At 62.8% G+C, this 25,844-nt stretch overlaps 1 protein-coding gene across 4 annotated transcripts; it reads right to left on the reverse strand.

The window, feature by feature from the left end:
* Positions 1 to 584: 584 nt before the first annotated feature.
* Positions 585 to 25,103, reverse strand: BOK (BCL2 family apoptosis regulator BOK). 4 transcript variants are annotated; one of them, XM_045559867.1, is made up of 5 exons: positions 24,837 to 25,103; positions 9,970 to 10,221; positions 7,642 to 7,770; positions 2,724 to 2,887; positions 585 to 1,687 (listed from the first exon to the last, which is right to left on the reverse strand). In XM_045559867.1, exons 1-5 carry the CDS (start codon positions 24,886 to 24,888, stop codon positions 1,562 to 1,564), a joined length of 723 nt encoding a protein of 240 aa, XP_045415823.1. In that variant the 5' UTR covers positions 24,889 to 25,103; the 3' UTR covers positions 585 to 1,561. The 4 variants fall into 4 exon arrangements, with proteins under 4 accessions (XP_045415823.1, XP_045415826.1, XP_045415824.1 ...); XM_045559870.1 differs by lacking the exon at positions 24,837 to 25,103 and adding an exon at positions 17,156 to 17,506; XM_045559868.1 differs by lacking the exon at positions 24,837 to 25,103 and adding an exon at positions 10,820 to 10,944.
* Between the last annotated feature and the right edge of the window lie 741 nt (positions 25,104 to 25,844).

Raw genomic sequence — 25,844 nt, forward strand, 5'->3', positions numbered from 1 at the left:
GGTGAGGACAGATCAGAATTCAGGGGCTCGGTGTCCCCAGCTTGATCAGGGTCTTGTCACACCCCCACCCAACTGTCAGGACCCCTCCGGCCCCAGCCAGCGCCCTCCATGAGCTGGGAGTTCAACTCGTGCTGTGCTCCAGCCACGCAGAGGGCAGATTCCGGGTTTGATTTCAGCAGTCGCAGCCGAAGGAGCCGAGTCTCGGGCAGACGCAGCAACTTTGCGGTTGTCTGTGTGGCGGGCGCTGGAGCTGGAATCCGAATCCCGAGCTCACCCCTTTCCCACATCACAGCCGGGCGCTGCGCCCCGTGTTTGGCTGAAGAGCTGAGTCACCCGGAGCCTTGCCTGCTCTGAGCGTGGGACGAGGAGCCCGGTGGCACTGCTGTCCTCTGCCGCGTCACACCAGGGACGCGTCTCACCGGGGACACCCCGTGCCCCTTCCGCGGCTGGAGACGGGCAGTGGTGCCTGTAGCCCCGCCCGGCCGGAGACACGCCCCGCCCGCCACCCAGTGACTTGCAAGCAAACCCTCCGCACTTTGCCACTTTACAGCTAGAGACTGTTGAACACCGTGAGAGACACTTTGTCTAAAATGAAAATGACCGAGTTTATTACCAGCCTCTGCCCTCCAGTGGGACCTGAGCGCCCTGTGACTGTGGGGACGACCCGGCACTCGGCCCGGCAGGGTGGGCTGCTGGCCCAGGCTGAGCCACAGGGCTGAGCCATGGGGCCACCAAGGGTGGGCCATGCTCATCTGGCCGCACTGGCGGGCGGGGGCCAGGAGGGTGTCGTTATGTTTGCCTGGAGTGGGGGCCACAGGCACCAAGGGGGGCTGCGGGGGGCTCGGAGCCTCCAGTGCCCCCTGAGGGGAGGGGCTTCCTCCGTGAGTCCTTGGAGGACCCTCACAGGTCCCTGCGTGGCTGCGTGAGGATGGGCACAAGGCGGGCCACTGGGGTCCCCGCCACCCTCCATCTAAGGCCTGTAGACTTGTCCTCATCTGCAGGGTTCTGCGTTCATCGGTCAGGTGTGTCAGCTGGGGCCTAAGCCCCGGTCCCCGCCATACAAGGCCCTGCCACAGGCAGGGGACACACTGTCCCTCCGGAGATGGATCACGCAGCCAGCACCTGAGCCTTCTGCTCCGTTTACGGGGTCAGGAAGTCCCCGCGGCTTCTCCAGCTTTGGCCAGACCAGAGTCACCTTCAGACTGGACGTGCAGGGCCCATGAAGATGCCCGTCCTGAGACGGCCCGCTCCTGGGAGGGGACCCAGGGCACCAGGTGAGCGCGTGTGCTCCTTTGGGCCTGGGAGCTGACCCTGGCTCTCTTGTCCCGGAAGAAAGGGAAGACACGGGGACCCAGGAGACGGGTGTGAGGGAGGGGCCGCAGGCTGGCTCCGTGGAGCCCGTCCCCACTCACCCGCCCAGAGGCCCGGGTCTGCGGGGACGGGGCTCAGGGCGGGGCTCAGGGCCGGCTGGCTCCCGGCTCGGGGGAGGAGGGAGGTGTTTCCTGGGTGCTGAGGGCCCCGGTGTTGGGCCCGGCAGGCCAGGCGGCCGCTGTGCGGTGGCTCATCTCTCCGGCAGCAGCATGAAGAGGGCGGCCCTCAGAAGGCGGCAGGCGCGGCAGAGCGCGGCCACCAGCCAGTGGGAGCGGAGGCCGGGGTCTGTGCTGACCACGCACTTGAGGACGTCAGTCTGGAGGGAGACGGGCGGTTGGAGCAGGCGCAGCCAGGCCACCCGCCCCGCACCTGGCAGCGATACCAGCCGAACAGCACGACACACGCGGCGGTTTAGGGGGCCCAGTCTGTGCCCTGTGCAGGACCCCACAAACACCCGGACCAGGGTGCGGTGCCCCTCGGCCTCCTGCCTGCTGCCCTGCAGGGGCCCCGATGGCCCCCGGCTGCCAGGGAAGGACGAGGACAAGGGCAGGAACTGAGTTTTCCAGAAGCCTGAGGAGCCCTGGGTAGCTGAAGTCCCTTCAGGGAGAACAAATGAACATCTACTCCTGACTTTCCTCTTTCTTTCTATTCCTGCTGAGGAGTGAGGTCGTTCCCGCTGGCCTGGACTATGGCCACGCGCCCATCGCCGCGGCTTCCCACTGGCTGTCCCGGAGTCTGCCCGTGCCAGGCTCTACGGGGAGAAGGGCAGGGACCGGCTTTGGTCCCTGCGCTGAGGGATGCCAGTAGCCATGTCCTGGGACCACCTTGCCCCACCCCCAGTCCAGCCACCAGGTGAGACCGTGGCCTGGCGACTGCTTGACCTCAACCTCACGAGGCCCAGCAGAGGGTACTGGGCTTTGTCACCTGCCCCGGCCACTCCGGTTCACACACCCTTGCCCACCCCCTTTACAGGGGAGGACCACTCGGGTCCCCGTGGGGGGAGCCAGACCTCAGGCCCCGGGCCCAGCAGCGCCAGTGGCTTGGCCAGGCCGGGTGCGCAGTCGGGCGCGTGCGGACAGGGAAGGGTTTCACTCTGACACCCCCCCCTCTGGGGCTTCACAGCCCTTGCCCCTGCCCTGCACTCAGGTGCTCACCCCCCACCTGGAGCCCCTGCACCCCGAACCCCAGTTCTCCCACCCCCACCCCACGCAGGTGCTCACCCCCCACCTGGAGCCCCTGCACCCCGAACCCCAGTTCTCCCACCCCCACCCCACGCAGGTGCTCACCCCCCACCTGGAGCCCCTGCACCCCGAACCCCAGTTCTCCCACCCCCACCCCACGCAGGTGCTCACCCATCCTCCGCGCCTCCGCAGCCAGGTCGCCAGGGTCTTGCGCACAAACTCTCCCAGGCAGTCGACGAGGGCGTGGACCATGGCCGGCTGGGCCTGCCGCACGCAGTCCACGGCCAGCCCCGCAGCCACCGCGTACAGGGACACCACCTTGCCCCAGGTGATGCCTGCAGGGAGAGGGCCGGTCAGGGCCGGGGGCTCGGGAAGGGGCTGAGCCTCGCGAGGTGCCCTCCTGCCGGCCACGCGGCTGATGGCCGGGGTGCGGCCAGCCGACCGCCTGCCGTGAGCCGGGCCCGCGTCTCCTGCTCAGTCCTGCCTACCCGGCTGCGCTGCCGCCTGCCTGCACCGGCCCAGGCTGCCCCCCGCGCAGCCCACCCTCTGTGCCGGGGCCACAGGGACGGCAAAAGGGGACACTGAGGGGTGGGGGCTGCCAGTGCCTTGTGTTCCGACAGCCGCCCACGTTCCAAAGACGCCGCAGCGCCTGGGAGGACAGGCCTTCCCGAGGCCCGACCTGCAGAACCGAGGGGAGGCCGCCGAGAGGGAGGGATGGACGGCGAGTGGGGCAGAGGGAGAGAGCACGCTGTCTCCTTGACACGCGGAGCTTTTCTAAATCAATGAGAAAAAGAGGAAGCTTTCGAGAGAAACATGAGCACAGAACACGAACGGCTCATTCACGGAAGAAAAACACAGTAACAGACATATGGAAAAATGTTCACCCTCGCCAGTCACCAGAGAAAGGCAAATTAGAACAACATGCCGATTGTGACCTGTCACGTTAAAACCTTCCAAATGGCAACGTCAGGCTCCAGGCAACTGTGCCCATGAGCCGCGAGGGCTCGGCAGGGGCGGGGGGCAGCTCAGCGCCCGCAGGACGTCGCCCCTCGGCATGCAGAGACCAGGCGCTGCCTGCAGCCCCTCCACACACGGCAGCCAGAGCGACTTTCCACAGAAACACGTTGGCCCACACATGCTTGTTCACAAACACGCACAGCAGCGCTCCTGGCGGTGGCCGAACGCCCATCGGCAGATGAGTGGATGAGCCACAGGCCAGCACTCGGGGGCCAAGGCGGGAGGGAGACCAGCCTGGGCGTGGTGGTGGCGCCTGCGGTCCCAGCTGCTCAGGAGGCTGAGACAGGAGGCTTGTTTAAGCCCAAGAGTTGGAGGCTGCAGGGAGCCGATCGCACTGCTGCGCTCCAGCCTGAGCAACAGAGCAAGATGGAGCCTCCAGAAAAAAGGTTTAATTGTGCGTTACATGAATTTCACCTCAACGAAAAGAAATGGAAAACCCTGCGCTCAGACCAGGCCACTCCCCTGCCTCACCTGCTGTACCCCAAGGGCTGTTCCAGCCCCTCCTCCAAGGCCACCCAGACCGCCGGGCGCCAGGGTTGAGCGGTGTGACTGATGCCAGGTGCCACGGAAGAGCAGGCTGTCCTGCCCCCGCGTGCCCTGCCAGGCAGGCCTGGCACCGAGTCACCCCCGCAGAGGGGCGTCCGTGCAGCGAGGACAGCGTGTTCTGAGTGAGCGGCCGCCTGTCAGCTCAGGAGCCAGTGGAGGCGGAGGCAGGAGGCGGGCGTCCGGCGGGGCTGCATGGGGTCCCGCGGCAGCCTCGGGGCCCTGTTTTCTTTGAGCTCTTCTGCTCTTTTTTGTTGCGACAGTCTCATCACTGTCATCTTTTAAGCGTGCTTTTTTCAACGTTGTGCAACCAGCACCACCTAATTCCAGAACGTTTCCATCGTCCAAAAGCAGCCCCGTCCCGTTCCCAGTCTCTCCCCACCCCCGCCCTAGCGACCGCGGAGCGAGGCTGTGGCCACAGGGCCCCCTCTCGGACGCCTCACGGAAACGGGGCCCTGGGCACATCCACCAAGCACGTTCTGAGGTCCGGCCACACCGCGGCCTGTGTCAGCACCCTGCACGGCTGAGCGGCCTCCGCGGCGTCACCAAAGCCCTCAGCCGGTGCCCTCCGGCCACCGTGAGCCGTGCGTGATGAGCACCCGTGTACGCCTGTGTGCGGGTTTCCGTCCCTCTGGGAACACGCCAGGAGGGCCCGCCTGACCACGCGAGGAGCTGCCAGGCCGTTTCCATCTCGTGCCAGCCGCGCCGAGGGGTCCGTCCCCCCCACGTCCTTGCTGACACTCGGGCTGGTTCCAGCCAGTCTGACCTGCGCCTCCCAGGGACCGACGGCGCCGAACGCCTCTTCACGCGCCTGGCGGTCACGCAGACGTCTCCACGGAGACACGTCTATGCAGACCCTCTGCCCATCTTTTAACTGGGTTGTCCTGTTCCTATGACGCGTCGGAGCCTTAACACAGTCCTTCAGGGTTTTCTGATTTTTCTGTGGTAAAATGTTTTGCTCTTGTAACAAGAAAAAAGAAAACTCTCCGGGAGAGGAAAGTGAGTTTTTCCTCTGGTGGGAACGTTGAAGCCCAGAGTGAAAACGCAGCCAGAAACACGGGCTGCCTCGGCCGTCGTGGGGGGCCCAGCTGTTCCTGCGGGGGCTGGAGGCCGGGAGGTCACCACGGGGCCCTGCCCACGTCAACAGCCACAGCCCGGCCTGGCCAGAGGCAGCGGAGCCCCGGCCACGCCAGTGTCCCCGCGGTGGCAAGGGGACACTGGCGGGAGGAAGAGGGGGGTGAAGACCCAGAGTCGGCTTTGTGGGGCAGGCAGGTGCGGGAGGGGCCTCAGGCAGAGAGGGAGGAGGCATGGCTGGGGGCCGGCCCTGCAGGCAGAGGGGCCAGAGAGGTGAGGACGAGGTGGACGAAGGGTGAAGTGGGGACCGGTGGCCGGAGCTGGCCTGGGGGGACAGTGAGGGCAGTGAGGGCAGAGGGCCAGCCCTGCCCACTCCCTCCGCAGGGAGGCTCCAGGGTTCAGGGAGGTTAAGAAACCGGTTGCCCTGGGCCAGGCGGGCCTGGGCCCCACAGGCAGGGCCACCCCGAGGGGCACCAGGGGCCGGTGGGGGCGTGGGGGCTGCCACAGGAGACACCGGGGCCTGGTAGAGGAGCCTGAGGTGCTGGCTGGGGCAGGCTCTGCTCCAGTTTTCCAACGAAAACTCAGCTCTCTACAAACACAAGTGCTGCGTGTGCTGCGTGTGCTCCCGGGCACCCCCCAAGGGCCCCCCCCTCAGCCCGGCCCCTGCACTGGGCCAGGCCGGGCAGCAGGGGGGTGTTGGCCCGTCCCCACCTCCCCTCCCCTTTGCCCCCGCAGCAGGCCGGAGCCACGTTCTCAGAAACAATCGTCCCTCTCGAAGCCAGCGGGCGGCTCGTAAACTGGCTGGCCCGACAGCCCGGAGACAGACACCGGGCGGCCACCCAGGCGCCAGCGTCTGCCAAGGGAGGGCGGAGGGTGGTCGTCAGCCCAGGACGTTTGCTGCCCATGGCTTCCTCCCTGGGCCCCACCCACGGCCTCCTCCCCCGGTGCCTGCCCAGGTCACCTTGGGCAGCTGGCACCCGGCCCACCAGCTCCCACGACAGCGAGCCCGTCCCCGCCGCCCACCCAGCTCCCATAGCAACCCCAGCCCTGCCCCTGTGCTCCGGCCCCTCCGCCGGAGGGGCTGAACCATTGTGCCTCGTTTCCCAGGCAAAGCCTGTGCCAGGACGCCCCTGCCCACCAGGCTGGCACGCGGGGCCCTCCGAAGCCCACCTTAACAACCGGGATTGGTTTACGACCTCCCAAAGGAACATGGGAGCAGTGACAGACTCCAGGCTCTGGGGCCACCCTGAGGAGCACTGGACAGGGAGTCCTGCCACCACACCAGTCAGGGCCCGCCCCTAAGCCCCACGCCACGGCCAGCCGTCACCTGCTCCCCCTCAGGTGTAGTCTGGGCCAGCCCGTGCTGCAATGGATCAACCCCGGGGACAGGACCAGACCCCGCCTGGATCCCCTTCCCAGGACCCGGGTGGAGAGCTGGCCTCCCCAGGCCTGCCCCACTACGTCCTGGGCATCTGGCCTCCCCAGGGGTCAGAGGAGCCTGCCTGGCAGAGGACAGGGGACATCAGCACAGGGTCACCCCACAAGGCCGGGAACTCCTCTGAGCAGGATGTGGTGGCCCCTCACCCTCGGCCTCTTTTCGTCATCTCTGGGGTGGGCAGAGGTCACTGGGCCTCCTGCAGGCCCCCGGCCCTGAGGGGCCCTCTCTGCTGGGGGGCGCATCTTCGCCCCGCAGGGACTGTGGCCTCCCCACGGCACCCTCGGCCCTAGAGCCCGGCTTCTGCCCTCAGGACCGTCCTACCAAGGAGGAAACTGAGGCCGGGGAGGGGAGGGGAGGGCCGAGGTCACACGACAGACCCAGGCAGCTCACAGACGGGGGGCCTCCACGCCTGCAGCGCGGGGTCTTCCAGAAAGCCCCAGGGGAACGTGGCCCTCCCTGCTCCAAGCTCCCAGGCCTCCTGTCATCCCGGGGTCCCCAGTGCAGAGCAGCACCTAGCGCCGGACAGTACTTAGGAGCACTCTGCCTAGCACCCACACCTCGTGTGCAGACATCTCTGGCCCACGGAATTCGGCAGAGTGACCTGTGACCTCTGAGGGTACATCGTAAGAGCCTGGCTGTGCCCACCTGGACTGTCTGGGATGCTGCCCCCAGGACCGAGCACTCTGGGGGAAGCCTGAGCCCCCCATAGGGCCGTGTGCAGGAGCTGACAGCCAGCGCGGGCTGCCCGGGTCCCGGCAGCCCCAGTGATGCCAGACCACAGCCGCTCGAGGCCGGCGCCGGCTGCCCAGCGCCCTGCGGCCCTCAGGGCCCCAAGCGGCACCCACAGCGCCGAGTGTGAGTGTTGCGGGCTAGGCCGTCACGCAGCGGGATGCCCAGCAGCAAGGGGCCCCGTGAGCCTCCAGACTGGTGGGGCCGTTTCCTCGGGGACCGTGAGCCTGCCCCGATCTACGGACCCCAAGCCCTGCCCTGAGGTCCCGGTGGCCGGGCCAGGCCTACCTGCAGAGAAGATGTGGCCTGCCACGGCCAGAAAGGCGTCGGTCACCACGGGCTCGGACTGCAGGGAGATGTGCAGCTGCCGCGCCACGTTGCGGTACACGCTGGGCCGGATCAGCTCCAGCTCGTCCCCTGCGGGGTCACACGCGCAGGTCGGGGGCAGCCACGCCTCAGCCCCCCGTGGACACGGCGGGCTCCGGGACCCCTCCCGACCTCACTGGACTCCCCAGCCTCAGCCCCTGGGGACAAGGAAACCAGGGAGGTGCCAGGGGCACCCCCAGTCCTGCCCCTGTGGTGCTGCCCCTCTGACACCCCCGCCAGGGCCCAGCCGGCCGAGCCGGTGGGGCAGGAATCTGGGTGCAGCGTGGGCCGAGCCTGCTCGATGAACGATGACTCACACAGACAGGCGGCGGGAGGGGCCGGCAGGCGCCAGAGCCCAGCCTGGGGCGGGGCTGAGCGGGAGACCCCACGCAGGCAGCCCCCAAGAGGCATCCTGGCTCAGGTCCCAGCGTCACTCGGGGGGTGGCACAGGTGAACGGACCGGGACAGGCTGAGCCACCGTCCTGGGCCACCAGCACTGCCCACGCCCCAACCTGGGCTCCTGGTGCCAAGCGGTTGTTTGGATGTGGCCGCCCTGCGCAGGCTGCGGGCCGAGGAAGTGCCCCCACGGGCCCGCCTGCCTGGCGTGGCAGCCGCAGGGTGCGGGCACTGGGCAGACAGTGCCGGGAATTCCAGCCGGCCCTCAGATGGGGTGTCCCCAGCCGGCCAGCTCTGCAGCCAACGCAAACAGGGAAGGGCTGCCGACGAGAGCCCAGCGATAAGGGCGCCAGTGTCACCGTGAGGCCAGCTGCTCTCCGTCTAATTCATAAAGATCTGGCACCGGAGCAAACCGAGGAGAGGCCGGGGGCGGGAATTCCCGGGCCTGGCCTGCCTGTTCCCACACAAAGACCTCAGGGGCCACTGCGGGACACAGCCTGGGCTTCTTCCTGTTTGCAGCTGCCTGGGGGCCGGGGGCAGGCCAGGGGCCAGGGGACAGCGCCCACGGGGGATCGCTCTGAGCAGCTGCGAGGGCAGAACACAGCAGACAGCCATGAACAAGACGCCCCGGGGTCGGAGCTGCCTCCCTCCGGGGCCCCCTTAGCCATCTGGAACTTCCGCTGGCCGTCCCAGGGGTCTGGGGGGTCTCAAGAGGCCAAGGAATCATCTCCAGAGGCCCCCTGGAACGTGCCACTGGGGTCATCATGGAAGAGACAGCCAGGGGGCAGCTGGCCTCACGGAGTCCTCTCATCAGACCAGGCTCTCTGGGCACCTGGCCAATCCCCCGAACCCGTGCACCCCCCATCTCCACACCTAGGCGCCTCTCCCTCCTTCCCTTCCCAGGACTCCCCACCTCCTGGAAGCTGCGTGCTGGCCCCAGAGATGCTGTCCCCACCCCCACCTCCTCCTGGGCAGGCCAGGTCAGTCAGCCCTGCTCCTTGGGACCAGCACAAAACAGGGACAAGCACACACCGGTGTCGGCTGGAGAAGAGGGGTGACGTCCCCCCTTACGGGGATACTCCCAACAGCCCCGACTCCCCACACCCTGCCTGGAGAGATCCCCACTCAGGGCATCATCTTTGCTGTCACCTCCCCTTCCCAGGCACGGCCATGGGCTCCGTGTGCCCACTCTGGGCGCCCAGTAAACACTCGTGGATGGACGGCCCTGCTGGCTGGGGCGGGGGCTGGCCAAAGTCTCCTTCTCGGGGGCCCAGACCCTGGAGAGAGGGGAGGCAGCCACTGGGCTGTGTGTGACCCCACAAACGAGCACCCCCAGATGTCTTCGCAGGACCGGCCAACCCAGATCCGGCCGCCCACCCAGTGGTGGGCGCGACTCCCACAGGGGCCTGGGAGGAAAGTGGAGCAGGTGGCAGGATCCCAGCCTGTAGCTGCAGGGACCTACTTTCCAAAACAAACATGGCACACGTGGTCTGACAAAGGATTTTTGCGCTCAGCTGAGTACAAGGGTCACTCTGGAAATTTAGCCACTAAATCATTCTTTCTGGAGCTTTCTATTGTTTATGGCAAGAATGTCTGAGATCTGGGCTGAGCAGGCAACAGGGGTGGGGGTGGGGAGCCAGCACGTGGGGAAGCCCAGAGGTGACACGGGGCACCGACGGGGCGGGCCTCCCGGGCAGATTCTGGCACCCAGGCCGGCCCCGCCCCGCCTCTGGGGAGGCCGAGGTCCCGCAGAGGAGGGCGCCGGCCGGGCGTTCTGGCGGGGGCACCTGCACCCCGAGGCGCGGCAGGCCGGGCCGTACCAGCCCGGGAGGGCGGCCCGGGGACCACACTCACCCAAGCGCAGCAGCACCGCGCACACCTCCGCCAGACGGCCTCCGGGGACGAGCGCGGCGCGCTCGGGCGCGCTCCAGGCGAGGCCGGCGCGCAGCAGCCGCGCGTGCACGAACTCCCTGCCCAGCGCCTTGGCCTGGGCCACCAGCTCCTTGTCGGTGGGCGAGCGGTCAAAGGCGTCCATGATCTCGGCGGCCAGGACCGAGGAGCGCCGCAGCACCTCCATGGCGGGGACGCGGGCGAAGGGCGCCGCACCTGCGGGCAGACAGCGCTCAGCCGCCCGCCCGGCCCGGCCAGCGCAGGGGCCGCCCCCGCGGGGAGCGGCGGGCGCGGGGAGCCTCGGGGCGCGGGGAGCCGCGGGGCGCGGGGAGCCGCCGCCCCCACCGCGTGCGCCGGGACCGCGCGCCCAGCCGGGGCGCACTGGGAGGCCGGGCTGGGCGTGGCCCTCAGCAAGGGCCGCAGCCAGCTGCGGGCAACCTCCCGCTTTGGGACCCCAAATCTTTAAAAACAGTGTCACATTCTTTTAGATCCCAATTAAGTCACGATTAAATCACAAAGGTCCCCGCGGCTGCCAGCAATCGGAGGCACCGCGGGGGTGGCGATCTGGTCTAGGCTGGGGGCCGCCTCGGAGAGAAGGCGGCGAGGCGGGGACACAGCCAGGCTCCTGCGACAGGCGACCGCCAGGACCCCCGCCCGGCCCCCGCCTGGCCCCGCCCAGCGCGCTCCGAGCTGGGCCGCGGTTCCCGGGCTGGGGGCCACCCGCACCCGCACCCGCGGCCCCAGGCGTTTGTCCCCGGCCTCGCCGTCCCGGGGGGAGGCGTCCAGGGGACCGACGCCCGCCGGGCCCGCTCACCTCTCCCGCCGCATGTCGCGGGCGCGGGGCTGGGGGGCTCTGGCCTCAGGATCCGCTCGCCGTCGTCCCCGCCGATCTCGACCCTTCCCTGCGAGGCGACGGGGACGCGCGCCCCGCCCCGTCCGCGCCCGCCCCGGCGCGAGGCCCGCGGCTCCCCGCGCCCGGGCTGCAGCGGCGACGGCCGGGCCGGGCAGCGCCGAGCGCACCGCGCCTCCCGCGGGCGGAGGCGACGCCCGGGCTTCGCCTTCTAAGGAAAGGCGACCCCGGGGGCGGAGCCGCGGCCGGAGCGTCCCGCCGCCTCCCGGCTTAAGGAGGACCGAGCCAGTTCCCGGGCTGCGCCGGGCAGGCGCCCGCACCGAACCGAACCCGCCGGCGATTAGCTCTAGCAGCAGCCGCCTGGGTTCCCGCCCGGCTCCGGTTTAAAATCGAGTTGTCTGTCTTTTTCTTATTGATTTGTAGAGGTTCTTTACATATTCTGGTCATGTGTTCTCCGTCTGACACGTGCCTGTGTATTGTAGGTGGATCCTCGGGTTTGTATTTATTTGAAGATATTGCAAATACCCTCTTCCAGTCTTTGGTTTGCTTTTACTGCTTTTAATGGGTGGGAGTTGTTCTTAGTGGAGTCCAATTAATTTTTACTTTTATGATTAGTGCTTTTGCATTAGGACATTCTCTTGTTTTCTTTTAGAAGTTAAATTATTCTAGGATTCACATTTAGGTCTATGAGGGAGCACAGATTAATTCCTGCTGCGGTGTGGTGGGGTCAGAGCTCACTTCTCCGTATGGATTTCCAGCTGACCCAGCATCATGTATTGAAACGCATTATTTTTCCACTGAATGGGAGAAGAGTCCTCTACAGAAATCAGTTGAGATATCATATAGATAAGATCTTCTGAACGCTGTTCTAACCCAGTGTCTGTTTCTTTATCCTTGAGCCAACCTCACACAATTTGAACGACAGAATTAGCCAACCTGACCTAATTTACAGACACAACACTTCACCCAATAGCTGCAGAATACACATTTTTCCATGTCCACGTAGGATGTTTATCAAAATCAACTATATTCCGGGCCATAAACAAGTCTCAGTGAATGTCAAAGGACTGAAATCATACCGTGTGTTCTCTCTGAATTATATTAAAACTCAATGACATTAGCCGGGCTACGATGGCGCCTGCCTGTGGTCCCAGCTGAGGACCCTGGAGCCCAGGAGTTGGAGGCTGCAGTGAGCTGTGATGACACCACCGCCCTCTAGCAGGGGTGACAGAGTAGAGACCTTGTCTAAAAAACAAACAAGCAAACAAACAAAAACCAAGTCAACAACAGAAAGGCTATCTAGAAAATCTCCAAATGGTTGGAAGTTAAATGTCACACTTCTACATAGTCAATGGGTCAATGATAAATCACAATGGAAGTTGCAAGATATTTTGAAGTGAGCAATAGTGAAAATATGGACTGACAAAATGCTGTGAAAAGCTGCTAAAACAGTGCTCAGAGGAAAATTCATAGCTTTAGAAGAAAGGTTGAAAATCAGTGCTCTAAGATTCAACTCAAGAAGCTAGAGAAAGAACAATAAATTAAACCCAAAGATGAAAAGATATGATAAAATAAGAGCAGAAGTTAATGAAACAAAGCAAAAACTAGAGAAAATCAACAAAGCCAAAAGTTGGTTCTTTGAAGAGATGAATAGAATTGATGAGCCACTGGAAAGATGGAGTGAGAATAAAGAAAACACACACTTCGTTATCAGGAATGAAGAAAAACATCACTACAGACACACCCGGCACTAAAATGGTAAGAGGAAGATAGTATGAAGAACTTTATGACTTCATAAAGTTTGAAAGTAAATTTGAAATTTTAGATGAAACACAATTTACCAAAACTGATACTAGAAGAAATAAAAAGTCTAGATGGTCCTACACCAGTTAAATACATTTAGTCTATAATTTAAAATCTTTCCACAAAGACAATTCTAGGCTCAGATGGTTTCATGGAGAAATTCTTCTAAACAGTTGAAGAAATAGCACCCATCTTATACAAACCTGTCCAGAAACTAAAAATGAGGGAGTATCTCCCAACTGATTTTGTGACGCCGACCTAACGTCAACACCAAATGCCAAGAACATTGTAAGAAGCCCAGGAAGCTGTGGAACCTCTGCCTGCAGTGCCTTCCCCGTCTGCAGAAGAGAGAGGGTGACAATACCTGTGCGGTTGCTGGGATCACTGAGTTAGTTCATCCACGTCATGTAGTAAGTGCTCAGGAATTGTCAGCTGTTTTTGCAGGAAAGCTAGAGCTGTACAACGTGAGTGCATTTTAATGGACTCTTCAATGTGGCCCTGCACACTGGGAGCCGACCTTCCCCCACTCAGCCTTGGCCCTGGCTTCCTGTCTGTCCACTCGTGCTGTGCAGCGGAGCCCTCTCTCTGCCCCGGGTTGACTTAGTGTGGCACTCATTCCCTGGTTGGTGAGGAGACTTCTGAGTGCAGACATCAGCCCAAACTGGCTTGATCACAGGGAGATTTGTTGATCTGTATGACTAGAATGTCCAGGGAGAAAGAAACTAGGTCTGATGGTTTCAGGCATAGCTGGATCCAGGAGTCTCTCTTTCCATCTGTGGGTCTGTGCTCCTCTGTGAGGGTTTCACTCTCAGACAGGCTGTCCTGGAGTAATTGCAGGACAAAGCCCACTGCTCCCTGTCTACACCCCACAAGTTCAGCCTTTGACAGTGGAAAAAAGCCATCTTTCCAGGTAGGTCCTGGGGGTGCCCTGGGGCAGGTAGCTTCTGAGGTCTGCCCATTTCTGAACCAGCTATGGCTGGAGTTGGGGAAGGTGCTAAGTGGCCAGGCCTGGTCCTATAGCTGGCCCTGGACGGCCTGCAGGGGCCACCCAAACCGCATGGAGGAGGGCAGGGCCCCGTGAGCTCCTGTGGGATGTGACAGGAGGATGTGGGATTTCCATGGAAACCTGCTCACTCAAGGCTGCTGTGTGAGTCACGCGTGCAGAGCAGAGGGGTCCCTAGCCCAGTGACGCCCACCCTCGACAGCTGGTGGCCTCAGACGTTCCCTTTCTGGGGCAGCCGGGTGGAGGGTGTGCTGTGTGCCAGCCACAGCTGTTCCTGCTGGGGGGTGCGTGTGTGCTGCGCTGGGCCCTGCTGGTCACCTTGGGGCGCCGGCTGACACTGGGCGGGGGGCTGCTCTGAAGGCCCAGGGAGCCACGGCTTCTCTGCCGTTGTGGGCCATGCATGGGCTCCACGGGCCACGCCAAAGCCCTTGTCCGCTTTAAGCCGGGCTTGCTGCTGCTAGCGGCCGAGGGTGCACTTGCCGCTGACCAGGAGGAGCTAGCCAGTTGAAAAGTAGGACACGAGTCTCTGAGAAGGCCGGTTTCGTGGGGAAAGTACATACCTACAGCGAAAAGGCACAGTGGAGACACATGGAGGGAGGGGAGTGGCAACGCCAGCCACAGATGTGGACGGGTCCCTGCCTGGCCCCACTCTTTCGAGCGTCGTTCTGGGCCACAGCCACGCAGGGGCCCGGCACCCTCCACCAGAGCACAGGGCCCCGGTGCCGGGGACTCTGCCTGCACTGCCCTGGCCACCTGTGCAGCCAGTGTGGCCCCGAGCCGAGCCCAGCCTGGGAGGGGACTGAGCTGCCAGTGTTGCAGACATGTGGAAGGGAGGGACGGGCCAGACAGCGTGTGGACAGGCATGGAGCGCGACGGCTTTTCTCTGCTTGTCTCTGGGCCGGCTGTTTGCACTGACAGTGCTGCACTCCAGGCCCCCGCGGTGGGCTGGGCCTGTGCCGTCACCACAGCCCCTCCGCTCTCTTTTCCAAATGCGCCCTAGGGAGCAGCTTCCCACCTCCTCTGCTGCGGCCACCCTGGTCCAAGCCACCCCTCCCCTCCACGCACACGCTGCACCGCGGCGTCCCCAGCCCACTCTCCGGCGTCCAGCCAGCCGTGTGAACAGGGCACAGAGAGCTCCTTTCAAAAGCAGCCAGGCCCGGCCGCCCACACAGTGACCAGACCCGCTCCCCGCTGCTGTGGCCTCCTCTCTGCTCCGCGCAGATCATCAAAGACCCCGTGGCCTTGTGTTCCTTCTGCAGGAACATTCTTCCACCAGGTCACAGCTCTGGACTGCATCGCGTCCTCTGGAGAGGCCCCCGCCCCCACTCCCCGCAAGTCTGCCACGAGGGATGGGGGGACAGCAGGGGTGACACGGCCGCCCCTCGTGTGGCCCAGACTGTCACCAACAGCAGATGCTGTTTTCTTCCTTTCTTTCTTTTTTCTTTTTCCTTCCTTCCTTCCCTCCTTCCTTCCTTCCTTCCTTCCTCCCTCCCTCCCTCCCTCCCTCCTTCCTCCCTCCCTCCCTCCTTCCTCCTTCCTTCCTTCCTTCCTTCCTCCCTCCCTCCCTCCCTCCTTCCTTCCTTCCTTCCTTCCTTCCTTCCTTCCTTCCCTTTCTTTTTTAAACAGGGCCTCACTTTGTTTCCTGGGCATGAGAGCTGTGGCGTCATTGTAGCTCACAGCAACCTGAACCTCCTGGGCTCTAGCAATCCTCCCACCTCAGCTTCCCCAGCAGCTGGGACTACAGGAGCACACCACCGCGCCCAGCTAATTTTTCTATTTTTTTGTAGAGGAAAGGGTCTGGCTGTGTAGCTCACAGGCTGGTCTTGAACTCCTGGCCTCAAGCAATCCTCCTGCCTTGGCCTCCCAAAATGTTGGGATTATAGGCATGAGCCCGGCCTGTTTACACACTCCCTGCTAGGCTAACGTGGGCCCTTCCTTCTGGGTGGAACGGGCGCGTGGGGTGTGCCTCCTCCTTGGTGCCTCCTGGGGGCGGCGAGGCACACGGTGAACCCCGTGTGGACTGAGCTGACAGCAGGGGCTGCTGCCATGTGGCCCCTCCTCTTTTTGTGGGTCCCCTCAAATTGTCTCCTTTTGCAGGGGTGAGTTTATCGCAAACCTGGAGTCTTTCTTGCCCCTTTTCTCTCCTGTCCATAAAGTCCCCCTCTTCATTGAGCAATTAAATCTTTCCCGACTCCCTGCAGTTAGCAATAGGACGCTTCTAGTCCTAAGCAACAGAAAACCAGCCCATACGCTGCTTCTAACAGAAAGAGAATTTATGATCCCTGCTGGAAGGAAGTTCAGAAGGCTCCAGAAAAGGCAGCGGAGAAGAAACAACGTCCCCAGGCACCAGCCTCTCCAGGAGGGTTAGGACTGGGCCGCGTTACCAGCGTGGGTGCTGGCAGCGGGCACGAAAAGGCTGCCAGAGATCCTTGACCAGAGATCTACAGCGTCCTCCGCCCTGGAGACATTTACAGGGCACCAGCAGCAGAAGCTAATAAAGTGGTCAAGTGGACGTCAATTTGCAAACCCGCTCGGCTTGGCCCAGGCCCCTGGATGAGGTCGTTGCCCTGGCTGCCAGGCAGAACTCCCCGAGGAGGGAGCTTCCGAGGTGACACAGTATCTGCCGTGGGCTGGTTCCAGGGAGGGGTCTCCCCACGGGTGCTGCTACAAGCACCCCACTCCCACCCCAGGGACACAGGGGGGCAAGGACTGTCCACACCCCAAAGGCTCAGAGCTGCATGACAGCTCGAGGGTGGGGTCCCTCGAGAGCCGCTGGCAGGGTAGGTGACCTCAGGGGACCGGTGTGGTGCAGAGGCTGGGGGGATGGGAGCCCCTGGGTGGGGGCTCTGCTCCTGCAAGCTGCCTGGATCCGGCCCCCCACTCTGGAGGGGAACACGCCGCCAGTCCTCGCTGACAGGGCCATGCAAGGCCGCGGGAGACGGCGGCACGGGGCATGCACGGCCACAGAGGCACTGGGCAGCTTTGGGGGCTGAGGCCTGGGGGGCTGTCACCCCGTTTGCCCAGGCGGCTCGCTGAGCCAGCCCTCCTCGTTCATTTTCCCCAGAAGCTCATTCCTCTTGCTCGTGAAGGACCAGAAGTGTTTCATGTAAACTCAGATGAGTGCTGAGTAAACAACCGGGAGCCGGCAGCCAGCAGGCATGTCCACTGGAAGTGCGGCCAGGCACGGGACGGGGACCAGAGCGCCAAAGAGGGGCCACAGACTGCTGCTCCCAGCCCCCACCCCATGCACCTCCCCCTTCCCTCCCAGATGTCTGGCGGGGGCCCCGGGAGGACCAGTCGGGGTCAGCAGGGCGGCCATGGGCCCTCCCGACTCCGGAGTTGAGCTGGGCAACCGGCGGGCACTGCCTGGAGCACCGCCTGGGGCTGGCCCCGGGCACGGTCCATCGTGCAGGCCTCGTTTGTTTGCCGGAGTCAGGAAGCCCCAAGCACAGCTCGAGCTGCCCCAATCAGCCCTTGGCAGGACAAGTTCCAACCTGTTAAAACCAGGACGCTGGGAGACGGACCCCTCCACCTTGCAGCTTGTACACACCTGCCGCCACAACAGCTCGAAAGTCTCTAAGGGACCAACACTCCCATCATGCACCTGAGGCCAGGACACCTCCCGTTTGACCATATTTAGTCAGAAGGAGGGCATCACCCTAATTCCAGGAAGACATCGCCCCTCCCCAAGAAGTAACAGGAATATCCTCCCCTTGTTTAGCCTACAGTTAAGCTGTTGCTTAAATCCAGGGCAGGGAGAACCAGCATCTACTCTGTCTGTGGAGTAGATTTTCTTTCTTTTCTTTTTTTTTTGAGACAGAGTCTCGCTCTGTCTCCCGGGCTAGAGTGCTGTGGCGTCAGCCTAGCTCACAGCGACCTCAGACTCCTGGGCTCAAGGGATCCTCCTGCCTCACCCTCCCGAGTAGCTGGGACTACAGGCACCACCACGCCCAGCTAATTTTTCTATTTTTTGTACAGACTCTTGCTCAGGCTGGTCTCGAACTCCCGGGCTGAAGCGATCCTCCTGCCTCAACCTCCCAGAGTGCTGGGATTACAGGCGTGAGCCACCGTGCTGGCCTCAAATCTGTCTAACTGTAACTAGGGACTAAGGGCATGGGGCGGGTGGTGGGGGCTGCAGGTCGTGACCTCAGGAAGTCTGCCCACTGGACTACAGAATCTCAACGCCTTTGTCTTGGAGAAATCCTGCCATTTTCGGGAAACAACTCAAAAAGGACAAGTAGTTGAAAGTTTCAGGGTTCTGGCCACCAAGGTCTACTGGTGTAAGAAGCTAAAACAGGAGAGGCAGAGAATTATAAAAACATACAGGGGTCACTGAAATTGGCTCATAGATGGTTACGGCTCTCTCTTCTCTCTGGGATTGTCATTTTGGGGGATTTTGGTGGGTAGTGTTCCCACTGCCCCTCACTTTGCCTCCGTCTCCCCCAGGTGCTTCCGTCTGTGCTCTGGTCTTTCCCCCTGCATGGCCCTCCCGGGGGGTGGGAAGGCCCGGAAGCTCCCTGTGAGGTGTCCGGGGGAACCTGGCGCTTGGGGACCCTGAAAGGTGGTCTTTTTCCTGGGGAATCTGACGTCTCCGAGAAGGCTTCTCAGGTCTCCTGCTTGGGGTGGGGGGTGGAAGGTCCCTGTCTGGTAGCATCTTGGGGCAGAGGAGTGTAAACTAAAATTTTAAGCCCTCCAGCCAACTGAATGGACCCCCTTTTGGTCAAGGGGACCCCAGAAATACCCCAAAGCTGAGTTGCTGGCCGTAAGGGAGGTCAGACAAGCCTCGTCCTGCCACCACCTGCCTTCCTGGAGGCATCCTTTGTGACTCATGAGCCGGCCTGAGGCCGTGCGAGACAGAGCTTGAACCACACCTGCAGGTCATCGATTTCTGTAACAGGTCGTTTGCGTCTGTCTGGTGGCTCGCCTCTGATTAGCAGACATCCCTGTGTTAACTTAAAACATTCCCAGCCTATAGACAAAGTTTCATTTCTTTAACCAAGTATAAACCAAAGACTCTTTAAACCCACCTATAACCTGTAAGCTCCCGACTTCCAGATGTCCTGCCTTTTCAGGCTAAACCAATGTACGCCTTCCATAGATTGATTTACGACTTTACCTGTAGGTCCTGTCTGCCTGAAATGTATAAAACCAAACTGTATGGCCGGGCGCGGTGGCTCACCCTGTGATCCCAGCACTCTGGGAGGCCAAGGCGGGAGGATCACGTGAGCTTGGGAGTTCAAGTCCTTAGGACTCCTTCTAATCCGCATGACCTCGTGTCAACTTTGATTGCATCTGCAAAGACTATTTCCAAACATGGGCACCATGCCAGGTGCGGGGGTGACGATTTGAACGTACATTTTTGGTGGACACAATTCAACCCACAATACCCCTCTCAGTTTTTAAGATTTGTCTTTATCCTAAAATTCTGAAATTTGATTATGATGCATCGGGTCAAGATTTTGTTTCTACCTTCTAACCTGAAAACCCACATTTCTCTTCAATTTGGGGAAAATGTTCCTGGGAGTGTCCTCTCCGGTGTCCCCCTGGAGCACCCAGTGGGGACATGGGGACTGTGGGTCTCCCCCAGCCTCACCTTTCCCTTTGTGCTCTTTCCTGGCCCACGTTCTGAGGGACCCCCCTAGCTCAGGCTTTTCACCTGTCTGGTCCATTTGCTGTGGTGTTGTATTTCACCTTGCGTTTTTAACGTGGGTACTCTTTCTCTAGCTGTTTCTCTCTACACACACCGCGTCCTCCGGGCTCTCTTTGGGACATCCGTGCATATTCCGGGGTCTTGCGACTGCTCTCAGCAATGCTTCCCCAGGGGTGGGCATGCAGGTGGGGTCTTCCTTCAGCGGACCCGGGTTGCCTGTGGGGGTGGGTCGCTTCCTTCCAGGTGCCGTGCGGCTGGCTGAATAACGGCCCCCAAAGATGTCCTGGCCCTGATCCCTGGAACCTGTGACAGGTGACCTTTCATGGCAAAAGGAACTTTGTGGATGTGATCAAGTGGAGACTGGTGGGATGGGAAACTGTGCTGGACTGTCTGGGTGGGCCCTGTCGTCACACTGTCTTTACAAGGCCGCAGGAGGGCTGGAGGCAGACAGCGATGCTCTGCTGCTGGCTTTGTGGGTGGAGGAAGGGCCCCCAGCCAACGAATGCAGGTGGCTTCTAGAAGCTGAAAAACCCAAGCAACGGTTCCTCTGGGCACCGCGAGAGGCACCAGCCCTGCGGACACCATGGCTGGAGCCCACTGAAACCCACTGTACATGTCTCCCCAGAACTGTGAGATGATGAATTTGTATTGTTCTAAGCCACTGAGTTTGTGGTAATTTGTTATGGCTGCAATAGGTGATTCTGACCCTGAGCCCACTTTATATCTGAGGTTCCATCATACAGTTGTCCCCTCACCCACGGGGGACACATTCCAAGCCCCCAGTTGGTGCTTGGAACGGCAGATAGTAGTGAACCCTACACGTGCTATGTTTTTTCCTATACATATATAACTATGATAAAGTTTAACCTATAAATTAGGTGCAGTGAGAGATTAACAACGATAACTAATAATACAATGGAACAAGTGTAACAGTATGTTGTAACAAAAGCTTTGTGACTGTGGTCTCTCCTCTCAAGTATCTTACTGCATTAACATTTGGGACTGCGGTTGACCACAGGTGACTGGGCCAGCGCTCGCTCTTCGCCCGCCTGGGGACGGGTGGCAGGAGCTCGGCTTCTGGGCCTCCAGGGATTCGTGGAAAAAATACATGTGCATTTTATAAAAATTTGCATAAAACTCATACCCTGGCTCATAGGCAGCCATTGTAGACGGTTTGACACATTGTGTACAGCGGCGGGAGGAAGGGGGGCAGAGGGGGAGGAGGGCCGGGGGAGGGGACGAGGGGTCGGGGCGTAATGTGAGCGGTTTTCCGTCTGTTTCTCCCACTTCTGCTGTGGCCTGCAGGCGTGCCTGTCCAAGTCGTTACGATGTTCGCGAACCGGCTGGCGGCGACGCCGTGTCCCGCGGTGTCATCCTCCCGCGCCACCAGGCTCTGCCGTCCGCGCTTTCCCGCCCGGGCTGGCGGCGGCGCTGCGGGGCGGGGCGGGGCGTCCGAGCCGCTCGCTGGGGGCGCGGGGGGGTGCGAACCAGGCCGGATGCCGGGATGGGGGCGGGCGCCGGGCTGCACCCCGGTTAGGGCGCCCCAGGCCCAGGTTAGGCACGCGGGCCCGTCCCCGAGACTCAGACCAGTCTCGCCAGGTGAGCACCGTCACCGCGAGGGCGGCGAAGGCGACCGGGCTCCTCGCTCCTGCCGCGGCCCCCGCAGCCTCTGGGTGGCCCGCCCGGACCGCGCGGCCACCGGACCCAGCCGGCGTCGGGCGGGTCGCCCGGGTCGGGCGCGTCAGGGTTGGTGCCGCGCCCCGGGCCACCTTCGGCCCTGCCCCGCCCGACGCCGCGGACGCGGTGGGGGACAGACGCTGCGGGTCGCGCGGCTCCGGGGCAGGCACGCCCGCGTGGGGCCCGAGCGGAGGGCGCGAGCACCGGCGGCTGCGGCGGGCTCGGACACACCCCGCCCTGCCCTGCCCTCCCAGGCGCCCGGGAATCGGAGGCTGCGGGCCCGCGGGCCCGGTTCCCGGTGGGAGGCGCTCGGTCGGAGCGGGGACGGGCGCACGCCGGCTCCTGGCGCTCGGCACCCCGGCGCCCGCCCCCAGCGGACCGCGCCGGCCGGAAGGGAACGCAGCAAATTCCCCCCGCGCCCGGGAGACCCCGCCCCTTGCCGGGGTCCCTTCGGCTGAGACCCGCCGCCTCCCCAAACCACGCCCAGTCTGCCCCTCCAGGGCCGCACGTCCCACAGGCCCCGCCAAGCCCCGCCCCTCTGTGGACCACGCCCTCCAGGCCCCGCCTTTCGCTAGGCCCGGCCCCTCCCCGCGGGCGTCCCTCTGCGTGACCGCACCCCCCAGTGGCCCTGCCCCGCCCCCGAGCGACCCCGCCCTCTCAGGCCACGCCCCAGCCGCGGTCCCCGCCTCTCCCGGGGGCTGAGGTCCCGCCCTGCCTAAAGGGACTTGCCGGGCGTGACCACGCCCTCCCCACGCCCACGCCCTCCCCTCCGCCGGCTCAGGGAGACGCCGTAAGGTAGTCTGGGAGTGCTGCGGGGTGCTGTGGGGGTGCTGGGAGTGCTGCGGGGTGCTGTGGGGGTGCTGGGAGTGCTGCGGGGTGCTGTGGGGGTGCTGGGAGTGCTGCGGGGTGCTGTGGGGGTGCTGGGAGTGCTGCGGGGTGTTGTGGGGGTGCTGGGAGTGCTGCGGGGTGCTGTGGGGGTGCTGGGAGTGCTGCGGGGTGCTGTGGGAGTGCTGTGGGGGTGCTGGGAGTGCTGCGGGGTGCTGTGGGGGTGCTGGGAGTGCTGCGGGGTGCTGCGGGGTGCTGTGAGTGCTGTGAGGTGCTGGGGGTGCTGCAGAGGTGCTGTGGGGTGCTGGGGGTGCGGTGGGAGTGCTGGGGGGTGCTGGGGGTGCTGTGAGGTGCTGCGGGGTGCTGTGGGGGTACTTGGGGGTGCTTCAGGATGCTGCGGGGGTGCTGGGAGTGCTGCGGGGTGCTGTGGGGGTGCTGGGAGTGCTGCGGGTTGCTGTGAGGTGCTGCAGGGTGCTGGGGGTGCTGGGGGTGCGGTGGGGGTGCTGAGGGTGCTGGGGGTGCTGCAGAGGTGCTGTTGGGTGCTGGGGGTGCTGTGAGGTGCTGTGGGGTGCTGGGGGTGCTGTAGGAGTACGTGTGGGTGCTGCGGGATGCTTTGGGGGTGCTGCAGGGTGCTGGGGGTGCTGTGTGGGTGTTGTGGGTGCTGTGGGGTGTTGTGGGTGCTGTGGGGTGTTGTGGGTGCTGTGTGGATGCTGGGGGTGCTGTGGGGTGCGAGGGTGCTGTGTGGCTGTTGTGGGTGCTGCAGGGGTGCTGGGGGTGTGGTGGGGGTGCTGTTGGCTGCTGGGGGTGCAGTGGGGTGCTCGGGGTGCTATGGGGTGCTGGGGGTGCTGCTTGCTTTTTTGACAGATGCCCCCGACTCTGTCTCCAGGTGTGGCCTTGCCAGGCAGGTTCAGGCTGCCAGGGAGCCTGGCCTGGCGGCAGGTGCCTGCAGCGAAGCGGTAGAGTCCCCTGCGCAGATGACAGCAGGCCCTGGGTCCTGGGCGGCCAGCGGGTCCCTTTCTCCCCGAGAGGACATTTGGGTTTCCCTCAGCACTGTTTTTTCCTTCTGTTTGTTTCCGCTTCCTGAGGTCTGCAGGCCCCGTCCTGCACAAAGGTGTTGGAAACCCTGGATGTTTTCTGAGGTTTCAGGGCAGCTGGCAGAGTAGTAAACCTGGGCACTGAAGCACTCTGGGAAAAGTGGAAAAGCCCGTACAAAGGTTAAAACTCCGCAATGACTGTGGAGAGATAAGGAGAGCATTGGGCCGACTTCCTCTCGGTTGGGGGGAATATTCACATGTGTGCAGTTAGTGTGTTGTTCTGAAACCGGGTTTTTCACTGCAGATGACATCCTGCGTGTGTCCCTGGGGCCCTGCCTGTTCTTGAAGGTCCTGTGACGTCTGTCCCTGCACTGGACTCTCTCCCGCGCCCTCCCTGAGCAGTCCGTCCTCCTGTGTGACCCGTGACAGACCCTGGGATAGGCACCCGCCGCTCTTCTCCGATGCTGAGGCCCCAAGGTGGCAGGCGCGGCCTGCGTGGACCTGGCCCCAGGGTGTGCTGAGGCACCCGGTGCTGCGGCTCGGGAGCGAGAGCTGGCCTCCCTTCCCACCCTTCCAGCCCCAGAGGAACCCCCAGAGCGTCTGGCTTAGGGACAGTTTGCACTCACAACCTGAAGGAAGATCCCAACCCCACTGGACAGAGGAGAAACTGAGGCCCAGAGAGGCGACGGGGGAGAGGTGGACCCAAGTCTGGGTGCCCGGAGGAGACCCAAGGGGCTGGGGCTGAGCCCACGGGGGCTGGCGGGGGGGGGGGATCCAGCACCTCTGCCTGGGAGTGCTCACCAGGGCCCATGCTGACAGCCCAGGGGCAGCGGGACCTCCTCGTGCCGGGCACCCCCTGCTGCCTCGCAACTGCTGGAGCATCCCAGGGACACCCAGGGGGCTCTGTGACGCTGCTGTCAGAGTCATCATCCACACGCAGGCCCTTCCCCGCTGTCCTGGGCTCCCCATTCTCTTTACCCCCTGGGCTTCCGGCCAAGGTCCATAGGCACCCACTGTGTGACCGGGGAGCCCCTGGGGGAGGCAGCAGTCTACTCCCTGCTTCAGGGGGGCTGGGGCTGCTCCTGCAGGACCCACTCCCAGGGAGAAGCCAGAGCGCCTTGCCTGGGAAGGTGAAGTCCAAGGGCAGTGAGACCCCCCCACCACGTCCTTGCTGGCCCCCTGGCTGCCACCCCCACCTGCTGCTCGCTCTCTGCGCTGGGAGGGGTGTACTTCCCTGCCCCTCCCAGGAGGAGTCTGTTGGGCCTGGACGTGGCAGAAAGGGCCACACAGCCCAGAGCAGGGATCGCCCGCAGAAATCTGTCCCCAGCAACCCGGTCATACCATGGGTCTGGCCTCACCACCGCTACCACTCAAAGGCTGCAGGAGGGACTGGGCACACAGGTTGGGGAAAGGGAGGCAGGAGAAACGGCGCTTCACCTCCTCTGGGGCCGTGGGACCTGAACACCCCACAGGAGAACCTGAAGTCTAGGGGAGAAGCCCCCACACGGCCTGGCCCCTCGTGGACAGACGTGTGAGCCACATCCCAGCCTTCTTGTGGAGTCCGGGACGATGTCACCAGCCCCCCGGCCCTAACCCGACACATTTCCCACATTCAGCACCTGGCTAATGCCACTTCCTTCTGGGCCCGGGTCTCTGTCCCCCTCGCTGGCCCCTGCACTGAGGGGGCCTCTTCCCTGTGCAGTAACCTCCTGTCCCCTGGCCTGGCTGTGTCTCTGCCCCTCATTCTTGGCCTGTGTGCCTGGTGGCCGAGCCAGAAGCAGCCCTCACCGCACACCCCTGGGTGCTCTGATGCGCAGAACCCTCGTTGCACCTTTCTTTACCTTTGAACCTTGCGGCCTAAATTGGCCACCCCTCTCTGATCCTTTGAATTTGGTAGAAAGATTTTTTCCCCCCATACAGTGTCTTCCCTGCCCTTAGGATTTGCTTCTGGCTCACCCCTCCCCCCGGGAGCTCACTGCTCTTCCTCACCCGCTTGCTGGCCCTGCCGCTGGCCAGTGGCCGGTGCCGCTGCCCTGCCCATCTGCGTTCCTCTCCGCTGGGCCCTGGCTGTGTGTTTCCAGCATGTGCCTCTGGAATCATGGAGTCTGCGTCTCCAACAGCTGCCGTCACTCAAGCGCAGCCCTTCCTGCCTCCCCAGGCAGCTGGGCCCCGTCCCCAGGAGGGGCCCACGCAGGTCAGCAGCCAGGCTCCACCTTGTAGTGTTGGCCAGTGTCCCTGGGATAAAGGCTGCTGTCCCTGTGGCCACTGCAGCAGGGTTGTGAAGCCACACCCACGGTGCACTGTTCCGCTGTGCAGACACAATGACCTCAGGGGCATGGGTGTGGTCGCAGTGAATTCTTACAACTTTCTTTATGTTGTTGCATGTGTCAGAATTCCCAGAAGTCCTTCCTTTTTTTTTTTTTTTTTTTTTTGTGAGACAGGGTCTTGCTTTGCTGCCCAGGCTAGAGTACAGTGGTATCATCATAGCTCACAGCAACCTCAAACTCCTGGGCTCAAGCAATCCTCCTGCCTCAGCCTCCCGAATAGCTGGGACTACAGGCGTGAGCCACCATGCCCGGCTGATTTGTCTATTTTATGTAGAGATAGGGTCTCCCTCTTGCTCAGATTGGCCTTGAACTCCGAGCTCAAGTGATCCTCCTGCCTTGGTCTCCCAGAGTGCTGGGGTTACAGGCGTGGGCCACCATGCCTGGCCATCACAATGATTTTAGATATGTCTATCTAAAAATTTTATTGTGTTATATTTTGCCCTTAGATCTGTGACCCGGCATGTGGTTTAAATCAAACCTCTCTCTTTTTCTGTGTGTGCACGTCCGGCTGTTCGGAGGCCTGCTGTTGGGGAGGCCGTCCTTTTTTCGCCTGCCTTCCCAGCCACGTCACCGTCGGCTCCGTGTCTGTGGGGTCCTTCTGGGTTCTGCTGTCCAGCAGACCTCTGTGTATGTCCCTCTGCCCAAACTACACTGCTGGGAGTGAGTCTCA

Source organism: Lemur catta, chromosome 8, assembly GCF_020740605.2.
Source record: "Lemur catta isolate mLemCat1 chromosome 8, mLemCat1.pri, whole genome shotgun sequence".
NCBI lineage: Eukaryota > Metazoa > Chordata > Mammalia > Primates > Lemuridae > Lemur > Lemur catta.

What these genes read in the sequence shown, in the direction of transcription:
- BOK (XM_045559867.1), bottom strand. Translation starts at nt 24,888, where the DNA reads ATGGGCAGGGCAGCGGCACCGGCCACTGGCCAGCGGCAGGGCCAGCAA. An exon ending in AGGCCACATCTTCTCTGCAG is followed by an intron (nt 2,888 to 7,641) that starts GTAGGCCTGGCC and finishes CTCTCCCTGCAG; the next exon opens with GCATCACCTGGGGCAAGGTG. An exon ending in TGCGGAGGCGCGGAGGATGG is followed by an intron (nt 1,688 to 2,723) that starts GTGAGCACCTGC and finishes GTCTCCCTCCAG; the next exon opens with ACTGACGTCCTCAAGTGCGT.